Genomic DNA, 22,163 nt, shown 5'->3' on the forward strand with positions numbered 1-22,163 from the left:
CTAAACTTCTTTCACACTCGATACCAACATAATCTTCCATCTAGCTAGGTGCAACATGGTATAACCTGATAATAACTATGACGAATCCTAACCTCATATAGACGGTCCATGGTGCACCAAATGTATATTCACTATTGGACACTGTTGGATCACATTACTTAGACCACATTAATTTTGCAAAGATAATAAACCAACAAAAATGAGAGACCTTTCAACTTTCCACCAACTTGATCAAGTGAAATCTTCCTACTTTAACCACCTCATATTTAAAAGAATCCAAAACATTTACATCAAGAAAAAAAATATTGATAATTTACAATTGCAAGAGGTAAATGGCCAAAACACATATCTAAGTCAATATATATTAAAAACAAAAACACTAATAAGGGTCTCAAGAAACTTTGTAACTGATAAGCATTAGCTCAATTCAAGGTTGATTTTGATATTGATAGGCATAATGAGTAGGGGAGGTAGGATGGTAATAATACTCAGGAGGTAAAGGGTAGTCATTGTAATGAGGTGGTGAAGGTTGATGCTGGTGCTGATGGACATGATGTGGTGGTGAAGGTGAACCAGGCTCACTCAATATTGGACTAGCAACATGATGAGTTTGGTGTTTATCTACTCTGACTTCAACCGTTTCTAGCTCGACCAGTTCCTCTTCTTCAACTTCGAATGATCTTAAGATCGGATGCAAGTAAGAATCTGCTAAATATGCCTTTATGTTTAGGTCCGGTTCTGTGGTTTTCTCCAGTATATCCTTAGCCATTGCTTCCTGAATAGGTCAAGAGAAAAATCAGTTTACGATACAACTGCTAAATATGAGCAAGCAATTACATTAGTATGGTTTGTCACCCTTTCCAAACTGATTCTTTCTCCAGCTGGCGTTGATTATAACTTATAAGCAAAAAATTAACTCACGCTAATTAAAAATATTAGTTAATCGCATCCAACCTTTTTCATATAGTCAAAGAAATAATTGTGTTTCCTAAACTTTTTTTCATGAAAACTCATTTTCAGGACACTCGAGAATTGGGTGTAAGTTCTGAATAGCTTAAACGATTAGCTCTCAGCTTGATATTATTTATAATCAAAACTACACAAGGAGAGTGCCTTAATTAAGAAAATAAATCTGGACCAAATCAATCCTAATAAAAACATAATCATATACATATGGAAGGAAGTAATATATACAAGGAACAACATATCTTAATAAAGAACTATATTAGTGCAAATCTCTTAACAATGCAAATAAAAATGTTATTGGAATTTAAATTCTAATCAATAGATATTTAAAGAATAATATCATGAAAATCATTAAATAAGATGAAATTAGTTAAGATTGCTTATATTTTTTTTTTTTTGAAGATCGCTTATATTTTATATCACCAAAAATGAGTTTATTAATTTTTATTTATATTCAAGACTGGAATAATAATCTGTAATATTGGCCTAATACATTGCATGTTAACATCACATACCTCAACAGGGTACTTCCTAAATGCTGGCTCAAAACGACTCTTGCAGTACTTGTGAAATGCAAATGTCAATATTGGTAACATTATAAGCAAAGGTGTAGACTTCACTGCCTTTTTTGTGCTAAGCAAGCCAAACAGAAGAATCTGGGATAGTATTAAGCTTGCGATGATGCGGCTGTGAACTTGTGGCCAAAATGCAGCAGCACTTTCATATCGTTGATGGTAGACATTGATTATCTACAAAGTCAAACATCATCAACAAATTATATTTATAATACAGCATCGTTGAATTTTCAGACAAAAACGTTATAGGCACTGACCTGATGACGATAAACCAAATATGCAAAGGCAAAGAACACAAGTATGAAAGGAAGAAGGATTGGAGTCATTACAGCATACACAACACCAAGAAGGAAATATAGTTGAAGACTCGGAAGAGTTTCGGGAAAATCCACACTCCCTGGATCCATGGCCTTTCCTCGATCTCTCTCGGTTTTAACTATGAACAGGTTCTTAAGATGATATATAACCAATGGCTTTAATCTGAGAATCTCACCAGCAATTCCAGCCCAGCCATCAACCATTATGTAAGTTATAAAGAAGGTAGCCTTCATTGGAATGGAAACTCCAATTGTTCTAGGAATTCTATAATCAACAATAAAATCCACAAAAATCTGTCACATGGAGGCAACCGAAAAAACATGGAAAAAATTAACAAGAAAAAACTAATAACAAAACATACTGTGTAGGTGACTGATGAAGAAAAGCATGCAGTTGTTCAAATGCAGTTCCAGTTATAATGCTTCCCAAGAAAACATTCACCAGCATAAAGTAATAATATTTTGCTGCTGTTTTCCGCTCGAGTGTTGATAATGCAATATATCCCTCAATTTTTGACATAATCATCAGAACTGATGGTAGAATATATAAAAATATTTTAAGGGCCAAACCGGGAAGAAAACCTTGTAGAAAGGACTTGATGAATTTCCTGCCAAAAGCAAAAGAAAATGAGTTTTAACTACTAGACAATTGTATTGAAGGCCATAATATTAAACTAGAGTTTAATATTTGATAGAATCAGGGAATCATATTCATTTACTTCTAGAATTATTAACTTCTCTTCAATATATTCAAAAGCACATTTAAGTTCACTTACAATTCTATTACTGGTCTGAGGAAAGGAGCAACTCTTTCAAGACCATCCAAATTTGCAAGGGATTGAACAAAAGCAATGGGAATCATGTAGAAGAATACCAAGGCAAACACTGACAACGTTATTACAAGTTTCCGGACAGTTAAAGAAACAAATGGTATGGACAAGTTTCGCCAATATATGTCACGTGGCTCTGGAGCCCAATCAGTCAACCAGAGTGTAGGATTTTTGCTTTGTTGGGTTTGTGCACATACTGATGCTGCCCAACGTGAGTTGAATGAAAGAAAAGCCACTGGCAAAATAGATTTAGGATCTTTTATAATTTTCTGGCGCTCCAATGACATCTGCACAATACATGTCAAAGTACCCCCAAGTAATAAGGAAAGTGCATGCGTTACTGTTTACTATTATTAGCATAAGGACAAGGAAAATTACTTTACAGAATTTTAGTAACAGAAATATTCAAATAACAATGAGGAGTTAGACCCTGTCTGGATAAACAATTTAATTAAGTGCTTATAGCATAAGTGCTTATCATATAAGTGTTTATGTATAAGCTTTCTATAACGAAAGATAAAATAAAGTCAAACTGTTTTCAAAAGTTATCTTGGAGAGCTTATAGAAATAATATGAAACAGCTTATGGACATGTCATAAGTTGTTTCCATAAGCTCTCCAAAACAGTCTCATAAGTTGTTTCCATAAGCTCAAATAAGTCAATTCAATTTCAAACAAGCCCTTAACATATTGCATAGAAAAACAAAAAAAACTTACCAGTTTATCAAGTTCCTTAACATGTTTGTCATAGTACTCGATAGCATCAACTTTCCTACCCCAAAGCCCTAAACATCCAGTCTACAAAATGAAAAGAGAGAACACCATCAGATTCTGGATTTTAATAGATTTTTGTTAAGTCGCATACTGTACTTCTTGTATTCATGGTAATTACCATTAATGTTTTAAAAATCAGACCGAACTGGATGGTTCAACTGGGAACAGGCAAGTTTGCCGATTGGTTTGGTCCTAGTTGAACCGCAGTCTAGTTGACCAGCATTAGGTTCAAGTTCAACAAGTTTTCATTTTTTGTGCTTGTTTATTTATTTATTTTACTTATAAACTTTTTTATATTATTTAACCGTGGCTAAGCCGATTGAACCATGACACAAAGGGCTCACCAGTTCGATATTCGGTCCAATTTCTAAAACATTGGAAAAATTACATACCTTGACAGTTGGCCTTGTATCCGGATGCTTCTGATACTTGATCCGGTAGTAGTCCAGCCAATTTTGAAGTCTATCTCTTTTTCTCACAAATTTAGCGAATCTATTTGCATTGTAGACAGCCTGAAAGGGAAAAATGAATTTGACAATAGGAACATGACGATAATATAATGCAAAGAATGTTCTTCTGAATTAAAATATACGAATGCCAACATCATGTATAAATATTATACTTATTTGAAACGGTTTCATATGTGTGTTCAATCATAGATCTTGGAAAATAGCATTTGTGTTGCAGGACAAAAGTGGTTTGTGAAAATTCTGCTACACTAAAGCGCTATAGCCACTATTTGATCACACTGTTTTACATTAGTTTATATTTCAGATCTCACTAATCAAGAATGTCGTAAAATTCATACCTGCTGTCCAATATAATGATCTGGGTGGTTTGTTTTAAAGAAGCTGTCCACACTATCTGATACCGAGTGACCAGAAATACGAGGGACATTCCTGACAACTACCTGCAGCAATCATGAAAACCATGAGGATTTCGAAAAGAGAATTTAAATGAACTAGAAGGGGCAAAATCCGCAATTAATGGGAGGAACAATTCATGCTGAATTAAAACTTTCAGCTCACCGTAAATTGCTCTACACGCCTGCGCTGTGAGGCCAAGAAATGCAATCTCATTAATGCTACATTGTCATACTCCTTGTAGAGCAGAAAACAAATCCATATTGTTAACATGTATTCCAATCCTATGTGAACAAAAAATCTGAAAATTGATAATTACAGCTGTTAGATAACTAAGAGAGGCGGTAGCACAAACTTATCATCATGGAAATATAATGTAGCTACAACCATGAAAGGAAAAGCTAGAAACATGAAAAATGTAATGCAGCTATATCATATGCCAATGTACAGTATGAAAACCAACTTGGAATGTTGTGAACTATTCATACCTTAAAGATTTAGGCGGAACATTTGATATCGAGAGTTTATCGATATCACTCACGACCAATTCTCTTCTTAGGAAAAATAATGTCCCACTTGATACATTGACTGGAATAAGAATGAGGAGTGCCACAATTGTCACCGGAATAAACATCTTTAAGCTGAAGTGTAACACATAAAAACTAGTCAGAACAATCAACAATATATAAAATAATTTCAAAATTAAAGGTAAACTGACCATATACTATATGAGTGTTGCTAGCACTCCTCTTCTAACATAAGGATTGTACTAATAATTCAACTTAGCCTATGTTTGTTTCCACATTTTTACCTACCAGAATCACGTTTTGGTTAGTCAAACGTGATTTGACCATAAATTGTTACGTTTGGCTTTTGACTTTAGAATCAATCCTAGTCCCGAAGTCAATTCTATCTAAAAGCTAATATTTCTAGTTTCTGTGGCATAGAATCAATTCTCAAGTTTATTGACATACATACACGCGTAAAAGCAATTCTAATCCAAAATATCCAAACATAAATTGTTAAAGAAAATATGTTTTTGTGAATGTATCCAAACATAAGTCACTTTTTTGTTCAACTCAATTTCAACCAAAATCAATTTTATCAAATTAATTTAGTTAATTTATTTTTGTACAATGCAAAACCAATCACATGCTCAATATGATAAACAGAAAAATTGAAGCTTTTACACGTAACAACAACAAAATTCACACACATATAACATAAATTGAGCAAGATTGAAGGAAAGAAGAAAATACAGCTACACCCCACATGGAACAAAAACACCAAAGCTTAAGCTCACACGAAAACACCTCAAGCAAAAAACAAAAGCTGACATTAACAAAAAAGAAAGTTGAAAACTACACGGCATGACTCTTAATTGAATCTCTGATAACAAAAAATTCTTAACATCTTCACAAGGATAATAAAACCAGACATTATTGTTCCTTCAACAATTTTCACAACACAACCATCTTAAAAACAATGTTTCACATCTATTACACAACTAACACATCAAAAAGTTAAATTTTTTAATAATTTTTTTTTTCAATTATGGATTATGTTGAAAATTATAGACTAAAAATAAAATTTTAATTCTCATTAACACACCTAAACAATGTGCCTAAAAATTAAACCTTTTTAACATAATTAAAACAAAAAACTAAACAGAATTGAAAATTCTCAGAACCCATTATGAGTTAAGCTAAAAACTATAGCTGCAACAAGAATTAAGCAACAAAGAGTAATAAAAATCAAAACTTTATACTAAAAAAACAACAAAAGAGAAAAAAGAACCTTACCCAAGAGTGTAAATTCTGAGAAAAACAGCAGAATCAAGACCAGCATGATTAATAATTTCAGTTTCACTCATTCTCAAAGCTTGAGGCATCCAATTAAGAAAAGTCAAATAAGTCTTGAAATTAAGATTAACAAATTTGCCAACAAAATTTGCAGAGCTTCTTGGATTGCTTCTGACACCACTAATATACCATTTAGGGAAATAAACTCTGTCATTGATTGGTTGAATTCTTAGCAAAGCAAATGCTAACAAGAATGCAAAGGCTGAGAGTATGTTGATTGCTGCTGAGACACCAATGTCTTGAAGAGTTGCCATTCTAGAGAGAGAGTTTTTAGAGAGAGAAAGACAGAGAAGTGTAACTGATTTTTATTACATTAATAACTTGTGTTGTTTATTATAGGAAAGAGTGTTTGGACTTTTTTTGAGAATATATTAATGGAGTTTGTGATGAGTAAGAGAGCACTATAGTTAAGAAAATTTTGGGATTTGCATGTGCTAGGAATGGAAGATAGAACAAGGTGGCATGTTCTGGTTTGTGTTACTTGTGTAGAGTTTGTTTGTACTTGGGTGCTGTTTTTTTTGTTTATATATATATATATATATATATATATATATATATATATATATATATATATATATATTTGAGCAATTTTGTTTTTATAATATAATATATTTTTTCAAGAAAATATGATAATATAATATATGAAGAAAGAAAATTGGGTGTTTATAAAAATTCTAATAGAGGGTTTATGAAGATATGTAAATTATTTATAAATTACTATAAATTAATGGTAATGATTTCCTTATATTGACAATAGAATTTCAACTCATATCGTTAAGATATTGATTGCATTCTTATTAATTTCATCCTTCTTTAGTGGGATTTAATTTAGATACATGATTTGTTTAATTTTAATTTTATACAGGTATCTAGGAAATATTTGCAAAGATATTTTAGAAACAAATATGATAATGTGATTTTATTTTTGTATGTGTTAAAAAGTTTTAAAATATTGTACCAAAAAAAAAGTTTTAAATATTTTTCTAATATTTCTTTTTAAATTATAAAACTAATCTCTTAGATTTCGAGTAACACGGATTGGATCATCTCAATTATTAAAAAAAAAAAAAAAATTGAGAAAATTATGTGAATGATCTCACTATTAGAATACATTAGACTCCACTTATAATTTTTTGGGTTAAATATGTTTTTGGTCCCCATAAATATGTCAACTTTTCGTTTTAGTCCCTCTAAAATTTTCCTTCAACTTTTAGTCCCTATAAAATTTTCAATCTTCATTTTTGGTCCCTCTTTTAAAGTAAACTCTTATGTAGAATTCATATTTTTTAATAAAATTTTCCAAAAAGATTCAAAAATAATTATAAGAATGACTCCCAAAAAAATTTAGAATTTTTTTATAAAACATGAATTTAATATGAATTTTTATACTTTTTACGGTTAAAAATTCATATTTAATTTGTGTTTTGTTAAAAAATTCTAATTTTTTTTAGGAATTTTTTTTAGAATATTTTACACATTTCTGAACAATTTCATTAAAAAAAATTAAATACCAAAAGTAGTGATTGAAAATTTTATAGGGACTAAAAGTTGAAGAAAATTTTTAGAGGGACTAAAACGAAAAGTTGACATATTTATAGGGGCAAAAGATATGGTGCATAAGCCATTTCCTTACGCACCATGCATAAGGACTTCACAACCATTAGATTTATTGGACACTTGTAATAATCCTAGCCATCTAAGCTCACACCCCACAATTAAACTTCATTTGCTTCTCTCACCATTTCTCTCACTAAAACACAGCGCCGGCCACTCCTTCTTCTCCGGCGAGCAAAACGATTCCGGCACGGTGGCCGGTGGTGCACCACCGTGCCGGAGTTTCAAAACAACTCTGAATCCAATTTTTTTCCATATTTAGATATCCTTTTTCATGTAGATTACAGATCCGGCCTTAGTTTTTCAAAACAAAGCTTCACAAGTTCTAGATCTAACAAACAAAGAGACGAAAAAGAAACTACGATCTGGCCTCAGCTTCTTCTTCTTGTTGCTTGAACGATTCAGTTCTGTGTTGTTTGTTGTTGAAAACCTTGTTCCTCTTGATTTCGGTTTGATTTTCGTTGAGAATTGCCGGAAAATGAATTTACTATTCAATTTCGGTTTGATTTCACCACTGGAATTTACTATTTCGGTTCTGTGTTGTTTGATTTCGGTTTGATTTTGGTGGTTTTGGAGTACAACTCACAGAAACCATTTCCACAGCAAAATGGTTTTGGAGTACAACTCGTAGAAACCATTTCCACAGCAAAATGGTTTGGCATTCCGGTACAGTGATGATGACGGTGATGATGATGAACGACGGTTTTGATGATGAGATTGAAGATTCTGGAAACCATTTCCACAACAAAATGGTTTTGGAGTACAACTCGCAGAAACCATTTCCACAGCAAAATGGTTTTGGCATTCCGGTACGGTGATGATGACGGTGATGATGATGAACGACGGTGTTGATGATGAGATTGAAGATTCCAGTAGTGATGATGATAAACGACGATGATGATTCAGTTTGTTTCCGCATTTTGTTTGTTTTGTTTTGTTTTGTTTTGGTTGGTTCCTTTTGGGGTGTAGTAAGCAATTATGTTGGGATTTATGCACGGTGCATAAGGATTTCCTTATGCACCATAACCACTCCCATTTATAGGGACCAAAAACATATTTAACCCTAATTTTTTTTATTAATTATTGAGTTCAATATACTTTAGTGTGAGGTTGTGTTGAACCCTCCCTTTGGTTATCCAAACCGTTAAACTTTTTAATTTTATTTTGTAAAGTCCATACTGTTACTTGATACAGCACTAATGCGAGTGTTAGCACTTAGCATAGTCTAAGATCTTCTAAGAATAAAGTGTAATGTTTTGTTTTTGTGATTGTCTTTGTCAATGTTCATATGTCATTATCATGTCACGCGTCAAAGTAATTAAAAGGTAATAAAATTAAGGGAAATGTTAACTAGTGTCCCCGGGGCACTGGTTAAGGACCATAAATAGTAACTTTTTATAAAAATTTGTGTAATTAGTGCATTGGAACTTGAAAATTTTGACATTTAAAAAAAATAATTGCTTAATTTAGCATGTTTAAAGAGTGCCCCGGGAACACTCGTTAACAAGACCCTGAAATTAAAGGGGCTAATCTTTTTAATTTGTTTATTTATTACTTTCGGTATCTTTTCCACGCGGCGGGAAAGTTTGCTGAATAATGATGTAAATCACTGGGTTCGCGGCGATAAATGATGATCCATACGCATCAACAATTTATATCCTTTTTTTCTAAATTTCTAAATCATAGAATTTGATTCCTTTTTTATTTTAAGACTAAAAATAATGTGTTTCCTTATTCCCAATATACGTAGGCGTGAGTCATGTTTAACAAAAATTAAAAAGATCTTCCAACAAAATTTATAATTCTTTAACTTGAATGAACTTTGCGTATAGAAAGAAGAAAATTTCATGATTTGCGATTTGCGATTTGCGAATACGATTTGCGATTTGCGATTTGCGAATACGATTTGCGATTTGCATATACGCTCCAAGATTCCCTCTTGATTTTTCATCGCTCTTTCTTTCCAACCTTGTTTTCCTTCATCGCTTTTGCTTCTCCTCAGTGATGATAGTTGCCCAGTAGTTTCACATCCTTTGATGTTTCCTTAATTCCCCTTAGTTTCTCTTATTCTTCATCTTCCTCATATCCTCTCTCTCTCGTCAAATTTCCTTCCTTTTTTTTGCTTCTGAACCCCTCTTCCCCTCTCTCCTTGATCTCCTCTCTTTTCCCCTCTGTTTCGATCCTCTCCGTTTTCTCCCATCCCTTCTCTTCTCTTGATCCTCCTATCTTCAACCTCCTCCAACATGTCAACCTCAAACAACAATGGAATCTCCTCTGATTCCCAAATCTCCTCTGATCCCCAAAACCCTAACCACCAACCTGCAAACAGCCCTGTTTCTCAAAGACCTGCAAAAATCCAGAAGACCACTATCATTACTCCAATTATTACCAATTTCACAGAAAAATTTACTTCTACACAATCCTTTCAACAAATAAATCTGGAGCCCCATGTTGACATAGGAGACAACAGTGGAATTCACATGGAACAAGAACAGTTTTCACAATATCAACAACCTGGTAATCAAGAATCCCTTAATCCTGAGATGGAAGATGAAGAACCTTTCTGTTTCTATCAAGAAACTCATGTGGAAGACAGTGTCAGGGTTTGCAAAAATAGCATGATAGGAAAGATCTTATCTGATAAACCTATTCCCATCCCCACCCTGCATAGCACTTTGTCTGGTATTTGGTGTAATCCTCTAGGCTTCAGGATCACAGAAATTGAGGGGAAACTATTTCAAATCTCCATGGATAGGGAGCAGGATCTTAACAGAATCATCAAAGGTAGCCCTTGGATTATACGAAATTGTTGGCTTGTGCTTCATGCTTGGGATAGAAAGATTAATCCTAATGAGTTAGAGTTTACAAAGGTTCCTCTATGGGTTCAAATATGGGGTCTCCCTCTGCATTGCAAATCTATCATTATGGGGGAACAGATTGGCTCTCAAATTGGTCAGGTTCTTGATGTAGGTACCTATGAGTATCCTGAAAATGCTAAAATTGTTAAGACTAAGATCCTGTTTGACATCTCCCACCCCATCAGAGCAGGGCTCTACATAGGCAGTGAAGTGGATGGAATAAATTGGGTCGACTTTAGGTATGAAAATCTCCCAATGTTCTGTTTTAAATGTGGATTGGTTGGGCACAATGAAGAAAACTGCATTTCTCTGTCCCCTCAAGTATATCAAGCTGAAGAGGGCTCCACTAACCCTAGAGGTGCATGGCTAAGATCCAGAATCTATGGAAGAAGAACTCTAGAGAAGAAAGACAAAGTTTTTAGCAGTAATCCCCTAAAGTCTCTAAGTGGAAAGCAATTCAGTCCTGTGCCTAAAGGTCAGCTGGGTAAATTTGCCAACTTATCAGTGAATCAGCATCAAAATTCACCAACAGAAAGAAGAACACAATCCAGGCATGTCCCTAACTCCTCACAACTAGCTAATCAATGCAGAAACCAACCTGTCAGGACACTCTGGTTTAATCCAGCAGAGAAAACAACTACTCAGCCGACTGAAGAGCAGAAAACTACCAAAAGGAAACTCCTTATAGGAGAAGATAGCTCAAGCAACTCAGGAATCAACAACAGTCAAGTGTTTGGAATGGCAGGCCTCGATAAAGGGGCCAGCCAAGCACCATGAAAATCCTTTCATGGAACTGCAGAGGGTTGGGCAACCCTGCTGCAGTTAGAGCTTTTAAGAAGCTCCTTAGAGTCAATTGCCCGGATGTGGTCTTTCTTAGTGAAACAAAGTTGTCTGAGTCTGATAAAAAAGCTAAGTATATCCTGTCTTGTGGTCCTATTTCTAATAGGTTTTTGGTCAATTGTGATATTAGTGATAAAAATAGATCTGGAGGTTTAGCTTTACTTTGGAACAACTCTGTACACATCAATATTCTCCAATCTAATAAAATGCTCATTGATACCTATATTACTGCTTGCAATTCCAATAATCAATGGTTTGCTACCGGTTTCTATGGTTCCCCTTATCATCACTCTAAACACCTCACTTGTAACGCTATATCTGACCTTTCTAATTCCAGAATGCATGAAAATTGGATTATTTTTGGTGATTTTAATATGATAAAAAATAACTCTGAAAAGTTGGGGGGTAATGGGGTGGATTTTAACATAATCAATCTCTTTAATGATACTCTCAATCAATGTGATCTGACTGATCTAGGCTTTAATGGTTATAAATACACATGGGCTAACAATCAGACCAATCTTTCTCATATACAGGAACGCTTAGACCGGTTTTGTGCTAACTCTAACTGGATTTCTAATTTCCCTAGGTATATCAATTGGCATCTCCTTAGATACACTTCTGATCATGCCCCCATCAGCCTGGAATTTTTTGACTATGAAGACAGCAAATCCATCTATCATCAGCCTAGAATCAAACGGTTTGAAAAGCTCTGGACTGAAGATAAGGAATGTCACCAGATTATTAAAGACAGTTGGGACTCTTCCCTTGAGCCTTGCAATATCAAACTTAATAAGACTTTGTCTAACCTTGATATTTGGGGAAGGAAAAAATTTGGTGACATACCTAGAAAGGTCAAAGAGGTCCAGGAGAACCTAAACTACCTCAAGCATAAAATCCCTGATGATGACTGCATACAGAAAATTAAAACAGAAGAAAAGCTCCTAGATGACCTTTTAATTAAAGAGGAGCTTTGGTGGTCACAAAGAGCAAAGGTCCAATGGCTCAAATTTGGGGATTTAAATACCAAATACTTTCACTACAAAGCTAATCAAAGGAGAAGAAAAAACTCTATTTATCAAATATCTGATCCCCTTGGCAACACTTGGAGAGATGTTCAACATATACATCAAACTTTCAACAACTACTTTCAGGGCATTTTTACTAGCTCTAATCCTGTTATTAATCTTGAGGATCTTAATGTGGTTAGCAACAGACTACACCAAGATATGAAGGTCTATTTAGAAGGTGACTTTACTCTTAATGAGGTTACTGAGGCTGCCCTACAATTAAAGAGCATGTCTGCTCCTGGGCCAGATGGCATTTCTGCTCTTTTCTACCACAATTACTGGGACATTGTTGGTCCAGATGTCATTGACTACACCCTTCAAATCCTCAACACTAATATCAGCCCTGCTCCTATTAACTATACTTTTCTCAGCCTTATACCTAAAATTAATAGTCCCTCTACCCCAGTTGAATTCAGACCTATAAGCTTGTGTAATGTTATCATGAAGATAATCACCAAGGCTATAGCTAATAGAATTAAAAGCATACTGCCTCACATCATCCATGAATCTCAAAGTGCCTTCCTTGCTGGCAGAATGATCACAGATAACTCCCTCATTGCCTTTGAATGTTTCCACTACCTTAAAAAACCAAGGAAAAGTAATAAGGGCTATGTGGGAATCAAGTTAGATATTGCTAAAGCCTATGATAGTTTGGAATGGGACTTTATAGAGAACACTCTCACTGTCATGGGGTTTCCTAACAGAATTGTCTCTCTCATTATGAAATGCATCAGATCTGTCTCTTTCTCTATATTAATTAATGGTCACCCTACTGAAACTTTTCATCCCCAAAGAGGTATAAGGCAAGGGGATCCCCTATCCCCATACCTTTTCATTATTTGTGCAGAAGTTTTGTCTGGGTTAATTCTTGCTAGTCAGAATCAAGGTCAACTTCATGGTATTACTATTGCTACTAATGGTCCTTGCATTACTCACCTCCTTCATGCTGATGATAGCTTGCTTTTCTGCAAAGCTAGACCTGAAGAGGCTCTTATTATCCTCAATATTCTCAAAAAATACCAACAATTGTCTGGACAAAAGGTCAACATGGATAAATCTGAAATGGTTTTCAGCCTCAATGTTGACCCTCTCACTAAAACTTTGTTCCAAGCTAATCTCCCCATCAAAGTCAGTCAAGGTATCACTAGATACTTAGGCTTACCCACTCAGTTTGGGCGTTCAAAAACCCAGGATTTCAAGTATATTATGGACAGGGTTTGGAAGAAACTCAAGGGTTGGAAAGAGAAGAATCTCTCTTTTGAAGGAAGAGGGGTCCTAATCAGGGCTGTTGCTCAAGCCATCCCTGTGTATATCATGAGCTGCTTTCTACTCCCCCAATCTTTATGTGACAACATTGAGAGAGCTGTCTGCAATTTCTGGTGGGGAGGGAATGAGAATACTAGAAAAATTCACTGGGTGGCTAAATCCAAGTTATTCAAACCTAAAAAAGAAGGAGGTATGGGTTTTAGGATTCTTAGAGACTTTAATCTTGCCATGCTTGCCAAACAAGCCTGGAGACTCTACACTAACCCCAATTCGCTTCTAGCTAATTGTTACAAGTCAAAATACTACCCCCAAACCAATGTCCTTAAAGCAACTCCTGGTTATAGCCCTAGCTATGTTTGGAGAAGCATTCAACAAGCCATCTGGATTATTAATAAAGGTAGCTGCTGGACTGTAGGCAATGGTCATAAAATAAGTGTGATGGAAGACAATTGGCTTCCTCTCCAGAATGGATACAAACCCTTGACACCTAATAATAATTATCTTCATTCTCTCAAAGTCAAGGACCTTTTGACTAGCAGTCCTTTTGATTGGAACTATGAGCTGATCACTGATAATTTTCTTCCTATAGATAGTGCCCAAATCTTTCAGCTCCCTATTATGCAACACAACAAGGAGGATTCCCTTATGTGGATGTTTGAAAAAGAAGGTAATTACACTGTTAAAAGTGGATATGAGGCTCTACAGATTTGGAAGAGCAGAGCCAACACTGAGGCCTCTACCAGCTCAGTTAACAACACAGTTTGGCAAAAGATATGGGCCCTTAAAACTATTCCACGCCACAAAATGATTTTATGGCGTATTATCAATGGATCCTTATCAATCAGAGCTGCTCTTAACACTAAGGGTGTTAACTGTCCTTTCTTATGTCCCAGATGCAACTTAGCTATTGAAACGGTTAATCACCTATTCATGAATTGCTCTAAGACAGAGAAGATCTGGTTTGGTTCTCTCCTCTCGCTTCGCATGAATCTAATACATAACAGGGACTTCTCAGATTGGCTTATTGATACTATTAGTACTAAGGATGATGACACATTAATTAAAATTGCAGCAATTACCTATAGCATCTGGCATGCGCGCAACCAAGCTGTGTTTGAAGACACGTTTATTCAGGAAAACGTCATCATTCAACGAGCCCAGACCAGCCTCAATGCTTTCCACCAAGCTACGGTCTCGCAACCTATTGGTTCTACTTCGACGCTCCATTCTGAATCCTTCTTACACAAAGCTCAACACAGAAAAAGTCATAATCAATCAACTAAGTGGAAGAAACCAGATCACAACACTTATAAAGCAAATAGCGATGCTAACTTACAGCAACCAGGTAGATGGGGGTTAGGTTGTGTCATTCACAATGATGAAGGGCTTGCTATGGTTTCAGCGACTTGGGAACGTAATGGTCTTGACAACGCTGCTGTAGCTGAAGCTTATGCCATCCTCGCAGCCATGCATCTAGCCCAAAATTGTGGTCTTCGCAGATTAATCTTTGAAAGTGACTGTGAAGTTGTGGTCAACAAGCTGCTTCGGACAACTGAAGTTGATAGAACGTACTTAGGTGCTATCCTTAATGAAATCTGGTCCACCAGTAAAAGCTTTGACAGCTGTAGTTTTTCTTTTATCCCTAGGAAAGGAAATCAATTGGCCCATTGTTTGGCCCAAATTGCTCATTCTGAGCCCAATCGTGTTTGGATGGAGGATGTTCCAAACCAAATACAAGCTTTGTACTTTCATGAATTAATTCATTAATAGAATATCCTTTTATTCAAAAAAAAAAATATACGTAGGCGTGTTTCTTTCTATATACAAAAATATTTTTTTTTTAAAGAGGAGACTGCACAAAAATAATGTTTTGATATCATACTTAGAGCATCTACAATGGTGAGGTCTTCACCATTTAAGACCTGGTACCTAATAGGTACTCCCATTGTGGAAAAAAAAATTGGAGGTCTTAAAAGATCCAAGGTCTAACTTAAGACCCCCATTCTTAAATGGGCCCACATCACTTTTTATTAAAATAATAATTTTCAAGGCTATTAAATTATATTTGTGGGACCCTATTAGACCCTTTGTTATAGGATCACCATTGGAGTGGTTGAGATCCTATTAAGTACTATTATTAAAAAATTATTAAAAAGTGATGTGTCCATGTGGGACCCATTTAAAACCTCAAAATTGAGGGTCTCCATTGTGGATGCTCTTATTTCTAATCTTTGTTAACATTGCAACAATCCTTGCAAACCCTAACCCTACTACATTTGGGCGCCAATTCATGTCAGCCGTTGATCTCCAAACAATTTGATCTGCACCATTAATTCAAATTTGAATCTTGGTTTATCTCTCCCTTAAACTCTCTCGGCCCCACTCTTTTTACTTAACACGTTTTTTTTATCAACTAGCCTTTAATTTTCTATGCATGCATCAATTGTCAAACACTTATGGGCACCAATGAACTCTGAACTGTGTGCCTACATTTTTCTCCTCATTGCATTAATTAGCTAGCATATTTCCAATGAAAACTACCTTTTAAATTGTTGGGCTATTTGACTATATATTTCCAATGTATGCTGTTCTCCAAAAAAAAAAAACAAATGCATGTACTAATTGCACACGGCTCAACCATTTCCAATTCCATTTATATAGAGATAAAAAAACTGTACTATTTCCGATGGCTATCTTCATTCAAATTTTTTCCTCTCTATATGCATTTTTTATTCCGAGGTGAGAAACAACATCAACAAATTGTTTGTGATTTTGCTTCCTTTGTCATAGAAATCGATATTCCAGTGTATTCGTGAACTTGAACCTGACCTGTCTTAATAAGTTCCGTCCTCAATATCTTCGTCACCTCCGAGATGGTTTAGTGGTTGGTTCCGCTGCTGTTTTGGAGAATAAAGAGAATGTTGCGGAAGGTGCGGTTGACGTCGATGAGTGTACGGTGAGGTTCAGTTGTCCGAATCTCTTTTCCCATTCACTTCTTCTAACCATTCTTCATGTTTGTTTGCTATTTACATTCATGTATTTGTTTTCCAGCCTTGGTTGATCTCAACAACCTTTATGATTTCTCCATTGTAGGATCATCAATTTTATAATTGCATTAATGTACGTATGATTATCTTCTTCTCAATGGTTTCATATTCAATCCTTTTTTTTTACTTTAGGTTGCCAGAAAAAGATGAAGGAAAGGGAGGCGTTGAACACAATCCAGTTTCCTTTTATTTTGAATACAAATTCATTGTATGGAAGCATTTTTCTTCGTTTATATTGCTTTATGTAGATCTATTTTGCTTTCTATTTATTCTTTCTCTTTGATTTTCTTATATGATTTAGGTAATTTCATAAAATGGCAGTAAATGAGGCACAAAGGAACAATTAACTGTATTTTTAAAATGAAGTTTTAGTTGTTGATTTTGTATGTTCCAAAATTTTCATTGGAGATCTGTCAAACTAGATGAGTTTATGTTGTTCGATTGCAATCAATTATATTATTAAAATGTGTTCTTACCTTCATACTCACATCTTTTTTACCTGTTAGGTTTGCAACATGCCTGATAATATCAAACAAAACAAGAGGTTCAGCAGTCAGCCGTGTAGGCTCCCTCAATAAATACATCAATCTTCATGATTGTGTGGTCTTTCAAACAAAGTTTCGATAAAAATTAAGTTATATGGTCTTCATAAAGGATTATCCATCAGTGTTATTTGTGTTCTCAACCATTTGCCTCTATAAGCTGCCACTGCGCCACAGTTTAATAACTTTAGAAACGACAATGATTATGAAATTCCATTACGCAAATACTTTCTCAGATGCATGCTAATTAGTTGATTGTCTTCATATATGCAATAAATAAATATAACCAAATACTTATGTATCTCATTATCCACATGAATTTTACAACAATTATTTATTTATCATATTACCTATGTTTTGGTTTGAATCAAAATAGGTGTAGAATATTAAAGTGACTATTTCAAAGGCTAAATATCCTTAAAAAAAAATCTCAAAGGCTAAATTTGATAATTCAATTGTACCTACAAATATTAAAGCTAGCTTAAGTGAAACGATATTTTGTTGAATAATCTATTTAAGTTTATTTATGTATTAATTTGTTTTCTATTGGGTCCATAGTCTATCAATTCGTAAATTTCTTACTTGCTGATGTCTTTAGGTTCCCTTTAAGCTCCTTTATGGTGCCTTCAATTTCTCATTGCATTTGTTTGTTTGGTTTGGTTGCTATTTAATTTCATCCTTTTCCTTCTTTCCTATATTGCTAATTTGTGTATTTTTTCCTATTAAATTTAACTTGAGTTTTTGTTTTATTCATTTTGCAAAGGGATGTTTGATTCGAAATGTATCCTTTGCTGATATGAATTCTTTTTTAATCATTCTCCATATACTATTTTTAATGAAATTTTTTTTAACATATTTGCCTCCCTTTTTTTTTCTTTTTCTTTTATCCTTCAATCCAAAGACTCAAGGATGTCTTTTTCTAACGTTTACTATTCAAGAATTATTAGTTTAGATAATTTCTAAGATTTTTCTTATAAAAAAATCTATTTATTTTTACATGTAGTTTTTTCATATTATATCACGAATGACATGCATAATCCTACTATTTAATATATATGGTGAATTCGACTTTTTTTTGTTGGTTCTTTACGGCTTATTGTTTTTTATTTGGAGATGCAGTGCCTTCATCTTCCAAGTTTTCACAAGTATCCATCGAGAAATGGTCTTAAAATTTTGTTGACTGATGAAAATTGTGATTACATCAATACTACATCAAATGTAGTATACAAAGAGATTTTTTAAAATGTGTAGACGTCCATCGTTGAAATAATAATATACTGTTGCGATTTATAGTATTGTTTATTCAAAATAATTAGTGAAATAAGTGATGGATTGTATTGCAGTATAATATTTTGCAAAGATGTATATGTCCCGGGCGGTAGCACGGGTGAAAGTTCTAGTAATGAACAAAACGAGTAATATTTTTAAGAGAATACTGCACAAAAATAATTTGATTCCAAGCTATCGAGGATGCTATTGGTTTGAATAGTGGTGATTGATTTGATGATCATGTTTTGAGAGTGGTGGGTAATGGTGAGATGACATCTATTTGTCACGACCTTGGTTGGAAAGTGAGAGAAAGTCTAACTTGGTCACAAACATAAATAAAAATGACTTAGACACACACACATATAAGAAAAATTTAAAGATAAAAGTAATAAATGATGTAACTATATTTTTTTTTAATTCTCTTCATTTATGTATGTGTGCCAAATATTTTTTATTTGAGATTGTGTCTAGATAAGAATTGCTTTGAGAAGTGATATGGCAATGGTAAGTTGAGAGAGATATAGTAGGCTCTTTATCATATGGTACAATACTAACGTGTTGATGAAAAATATGTTTAGATTAGGTTGGTGGCTTATGGAGGTGCTTGGGTTTGGAGGCATCGTTTATTTGTATGGGAAGAGGATTTGTTACTAGATTGTTGTTCTTTGTTAGCCAATGTTGTCTTGCAAGACAATATTTTAGATTGGTGGTCGTGGAGGTTTGATTATAAAGAATGTTACTTTGTGAAAGGTGCTTATCATTTGTTAAATCAAGAGAAGGAACTAGTGGTCCATTCTAAACTTGGTTGAAATAAACTGGTTATGCTAAGAGTGGCATTATTTCTTTGGTGATTATGTCTAGACTATATCAAAAGCACGCAACAATCGTATCTTTGGTTATAAAGAATCTACATACGATCATATTATTTATTGATCGAGTAAAAAATCAAACGTGATGGTGGATTACGAATCATAACAAAAAATTAGGTTCAATTTGAATTAGTCGTGGGTTAATCTTTTAGTTGTCTTGGTATTATGACTCGATAAAGTAGTAGCTAGCAAGTTTTATCTTAATTCACTTTTGTATTTTTATCGTTCTTGTAATTTGGTTGTAATGACTTTGTTGTCCTATTCTTCGCACACATTGTGCTAGAATAGTGTTTTAATATATTATTATTGGTTTGCCTTTAAAAAAAAAATGAGCAAATTGAACAGAAGGAGAATTGAAAAAAAATAATAAATTATAATGTCAACACAAAATTATGACTGTCAGGGTCTGTTTGGTTTGAGGTGAATGAGGGGGAGGAGGGAAAGAGAGGTTTTTTTTTATTTTTTTTATTTTTAATATTCGGTGTTTGATTCAATTTATTGGAGGGGAGGGGAGAAATATCTTCTGAGTCAAGTTTAGTCATGTCTTCAATATCATTTTATTTAAGGTATCATTTGATTTTATCATAAGAAACTAAAGAATTATTAGCAAAGAAGTGAATTTCATCAAATCTAGAAGAACATAATTGAAAATAATCAAACATAGTAAGTATCCTAAAGAATGCCTCCATTTTCATAAACTTTCTTTTTTTTTTTTGGTCAAGATTTTCATAAACTTTCTAGTCATTAACAAATTAAATTTGCATGAACCCGTGAAAATATCTATCATATTAAGTTGTGTAGTATTCAAATCATTTATGGCTTCCTTATGTAAAACTAAATGAAAAGAGTAATGCAAGATAAACCTCTCAACAAATGAAATTATAAAACCAAACAAAATAGAGGAAAGGAACAGTCCAAGAAAGTGAAGAAAATGATTTGCAAGAATATTTAAAACAAGAAACCAAACCAAGAGGTTTGCCTTGATGGGTACGACCTTGCAAGGAAGGGAACACCACGTGGGTTTCATTGCGACCAAAAATTACACAATCCAAACGATATACTCCATCTTCTCTAAACATCTTATTGATGGAAACAACATCCAGAAATTCCTTGAAGAAACAAACAACATAAATAGACAATGCATTAATATGGTTAATAGTCCAACAAAAATCATTATAGTAAAGAGAATACATTGGTTGTCTAGCAACTAAAGTTCTCTTTGCTTCTCTTTTTCAAGAACAAGTTATTATATATAATAAGTAGTGAGTATTTTTATTAAACATGGATGTACTCATGTCCTTATGTCGCACGACTATATTGTTTTATTTAGAATTGTTGTAGAATAAACTAGACTATGTGTTTTGTATTCAGATCATCCAAATAGTATGTGTCGTCTTGCATTTATTATTATTAGAAAACTGGGAAGATTTATCATTTGCATTTATTATTATTAGAAAACTGGGAAGATTTATCATTTTTTCCAATTATAAATAAATTATCACAAAAAAAAAATTCTTGGCAATTATAATTTTTTCACACACGAAATTTTTCTTATATTTTTGACACTCTTTTAACTCAATTATTTTCTGTCACACTTTCTACTTTTTCACTCATTTCTTTTTTATTTTGATATTTATGTTTTGCTTTTGGATGTCTCCACAAGCAATAACTTTGGCCTTTGATTAATTGGAGATTTCAAACCCCACATGTGAAAAAGGATAAAGTCGCTTTTGGAAGTCTCCACTATATATATAAAAATGGTAAACTTTTTTTTTGAAGGAATAAAAATGGTAAACTTGATTACTATTATTTGGGCAAAATGAACTACCGATCAGTATGCCATATATGTGGAGTTGCTTAATCTTCACTCCACATTTTCTAAAAAATTACATATTATTTCAAAAGCGTACTTTTAGACAATACTTGTTAAAAAATACATTTTCAAACGAAAAAACAATTTTTTTCTTTCTATATTTATATATTTGAAGTCATGTAGGAGCATGGAAAAAGTTTCTTCTCACACATACTTTGTATACAAGAAAGTAAACACCAAAAGGGAAGAAGCAAAAGAAGTATTGAGAAAAAAACTATACATGTGGTGGTATGGTGAATAATATTAGACGTGTTGGAATGAAAGAGATGGCATCTCACCCGTGACACTATCGCAAGATGCGTTTCGTTCTTCTTTTTTGTTTTATGTACTCATCATGACCCTTAGGTACTAGTTTGCTTAACTAAGCAAAACGACAAGTTCAAATGTAAACAAATAAAATTGACCCTTTTTCTTTGCCTGTTTACCCATAACTAGGGCTATTGGTTGCGGCCGGTGTGTTTGGTAGATATCTAGATTAATAGATTTAAGTGTGAGGTTTGAAGGAGATTTGAGTTATGATATTTCAATTACCTAAAACATAAGAGAATTGAAAGAAATAAAATTTGAACTCAAATGTCATTCTTTATTGTCAAACAAAACAACCTGTCATGCTTTGGTTGCTTACTAACTTAATCCACGTTAATGTTATAGGACAAATACAATAATCATTAAGTCTAATCATTGAGAATGGTGGTGGGAAATGTTGTGTCTGCTTCTCAGTCTGCTTTT

General features: G+C 33.8%; 1 protein-coding gene and 1 long non-coding RNA gene across 2 annotated transcripts; one reads left to right on the plus strand and one right to left on the minus strand.

Annotated features, from left to right (window-relative positions):
• Window positions 1–216: 216 nt before the first annotated feature.
• Window positions 217–6,486, minus strand: LOC146920587 (early-responsive to dehydration stress protein (ERD4)). Its single transcript, XM_085714003.1, has 11 exons — window positions 6,127–6,486; window positions 4,813–4,965; window positions 4,490–4,625; window positions 4,270–4,371; window positions 3,854–3,973; window positions 3,405–3,485; window positions 2,635–2,975; window positions 2,221–2,466; window positions 1,799–2,123; window positions 1,482–1,715; window positions 217–775 (listed from the first exon to the last, which is right to left on the minus strand). The coding sequence occupies exons 1-11, from the start codon at window positions 6,438–6,440 to the stop codon at window positions 428–430; spliced, it is 2,400 nt and encodes a 799-aa protein (XP_085570129.1). The 5' UTR covers window positions 6,441–6,486; the 3' UTR covers window positions 217–427.
• A 9,860-nt stretch (window positions 6,487–16,346) lies between these two features.
• LOC146920588 (uncharacterized) lies at window positions 16,347–17,767 on the plus strand. Its single transcript, XR_015011835.1, has 3 exons — window positions 16,347–16,790; window positions 17,014–17,089; window positions 17,388–17,767. It is a non-coding gene; the product is annotated as an uncharacterized LOC146920588 (long non-coding RNA).
• Window positions 17,768–22,163: the final 4,396 nt, after the last annotated feature.

Source organism: Medicago sativa, chromosome 5, assembly GCF_051527215.1.
Source record: "Medicago sativa cultivar Bolivia chromosome 5, Bolivia_mono, whole genome shotgun sequence".
In the NCBI taxonomy this organism is placed as follows: domain Eukaryota; kingdom Viridiplantae; phylum Streptophyta; class Magnoliopsida; order Fabales; family Fabaceae; genus Medicago; species Medicago sativa.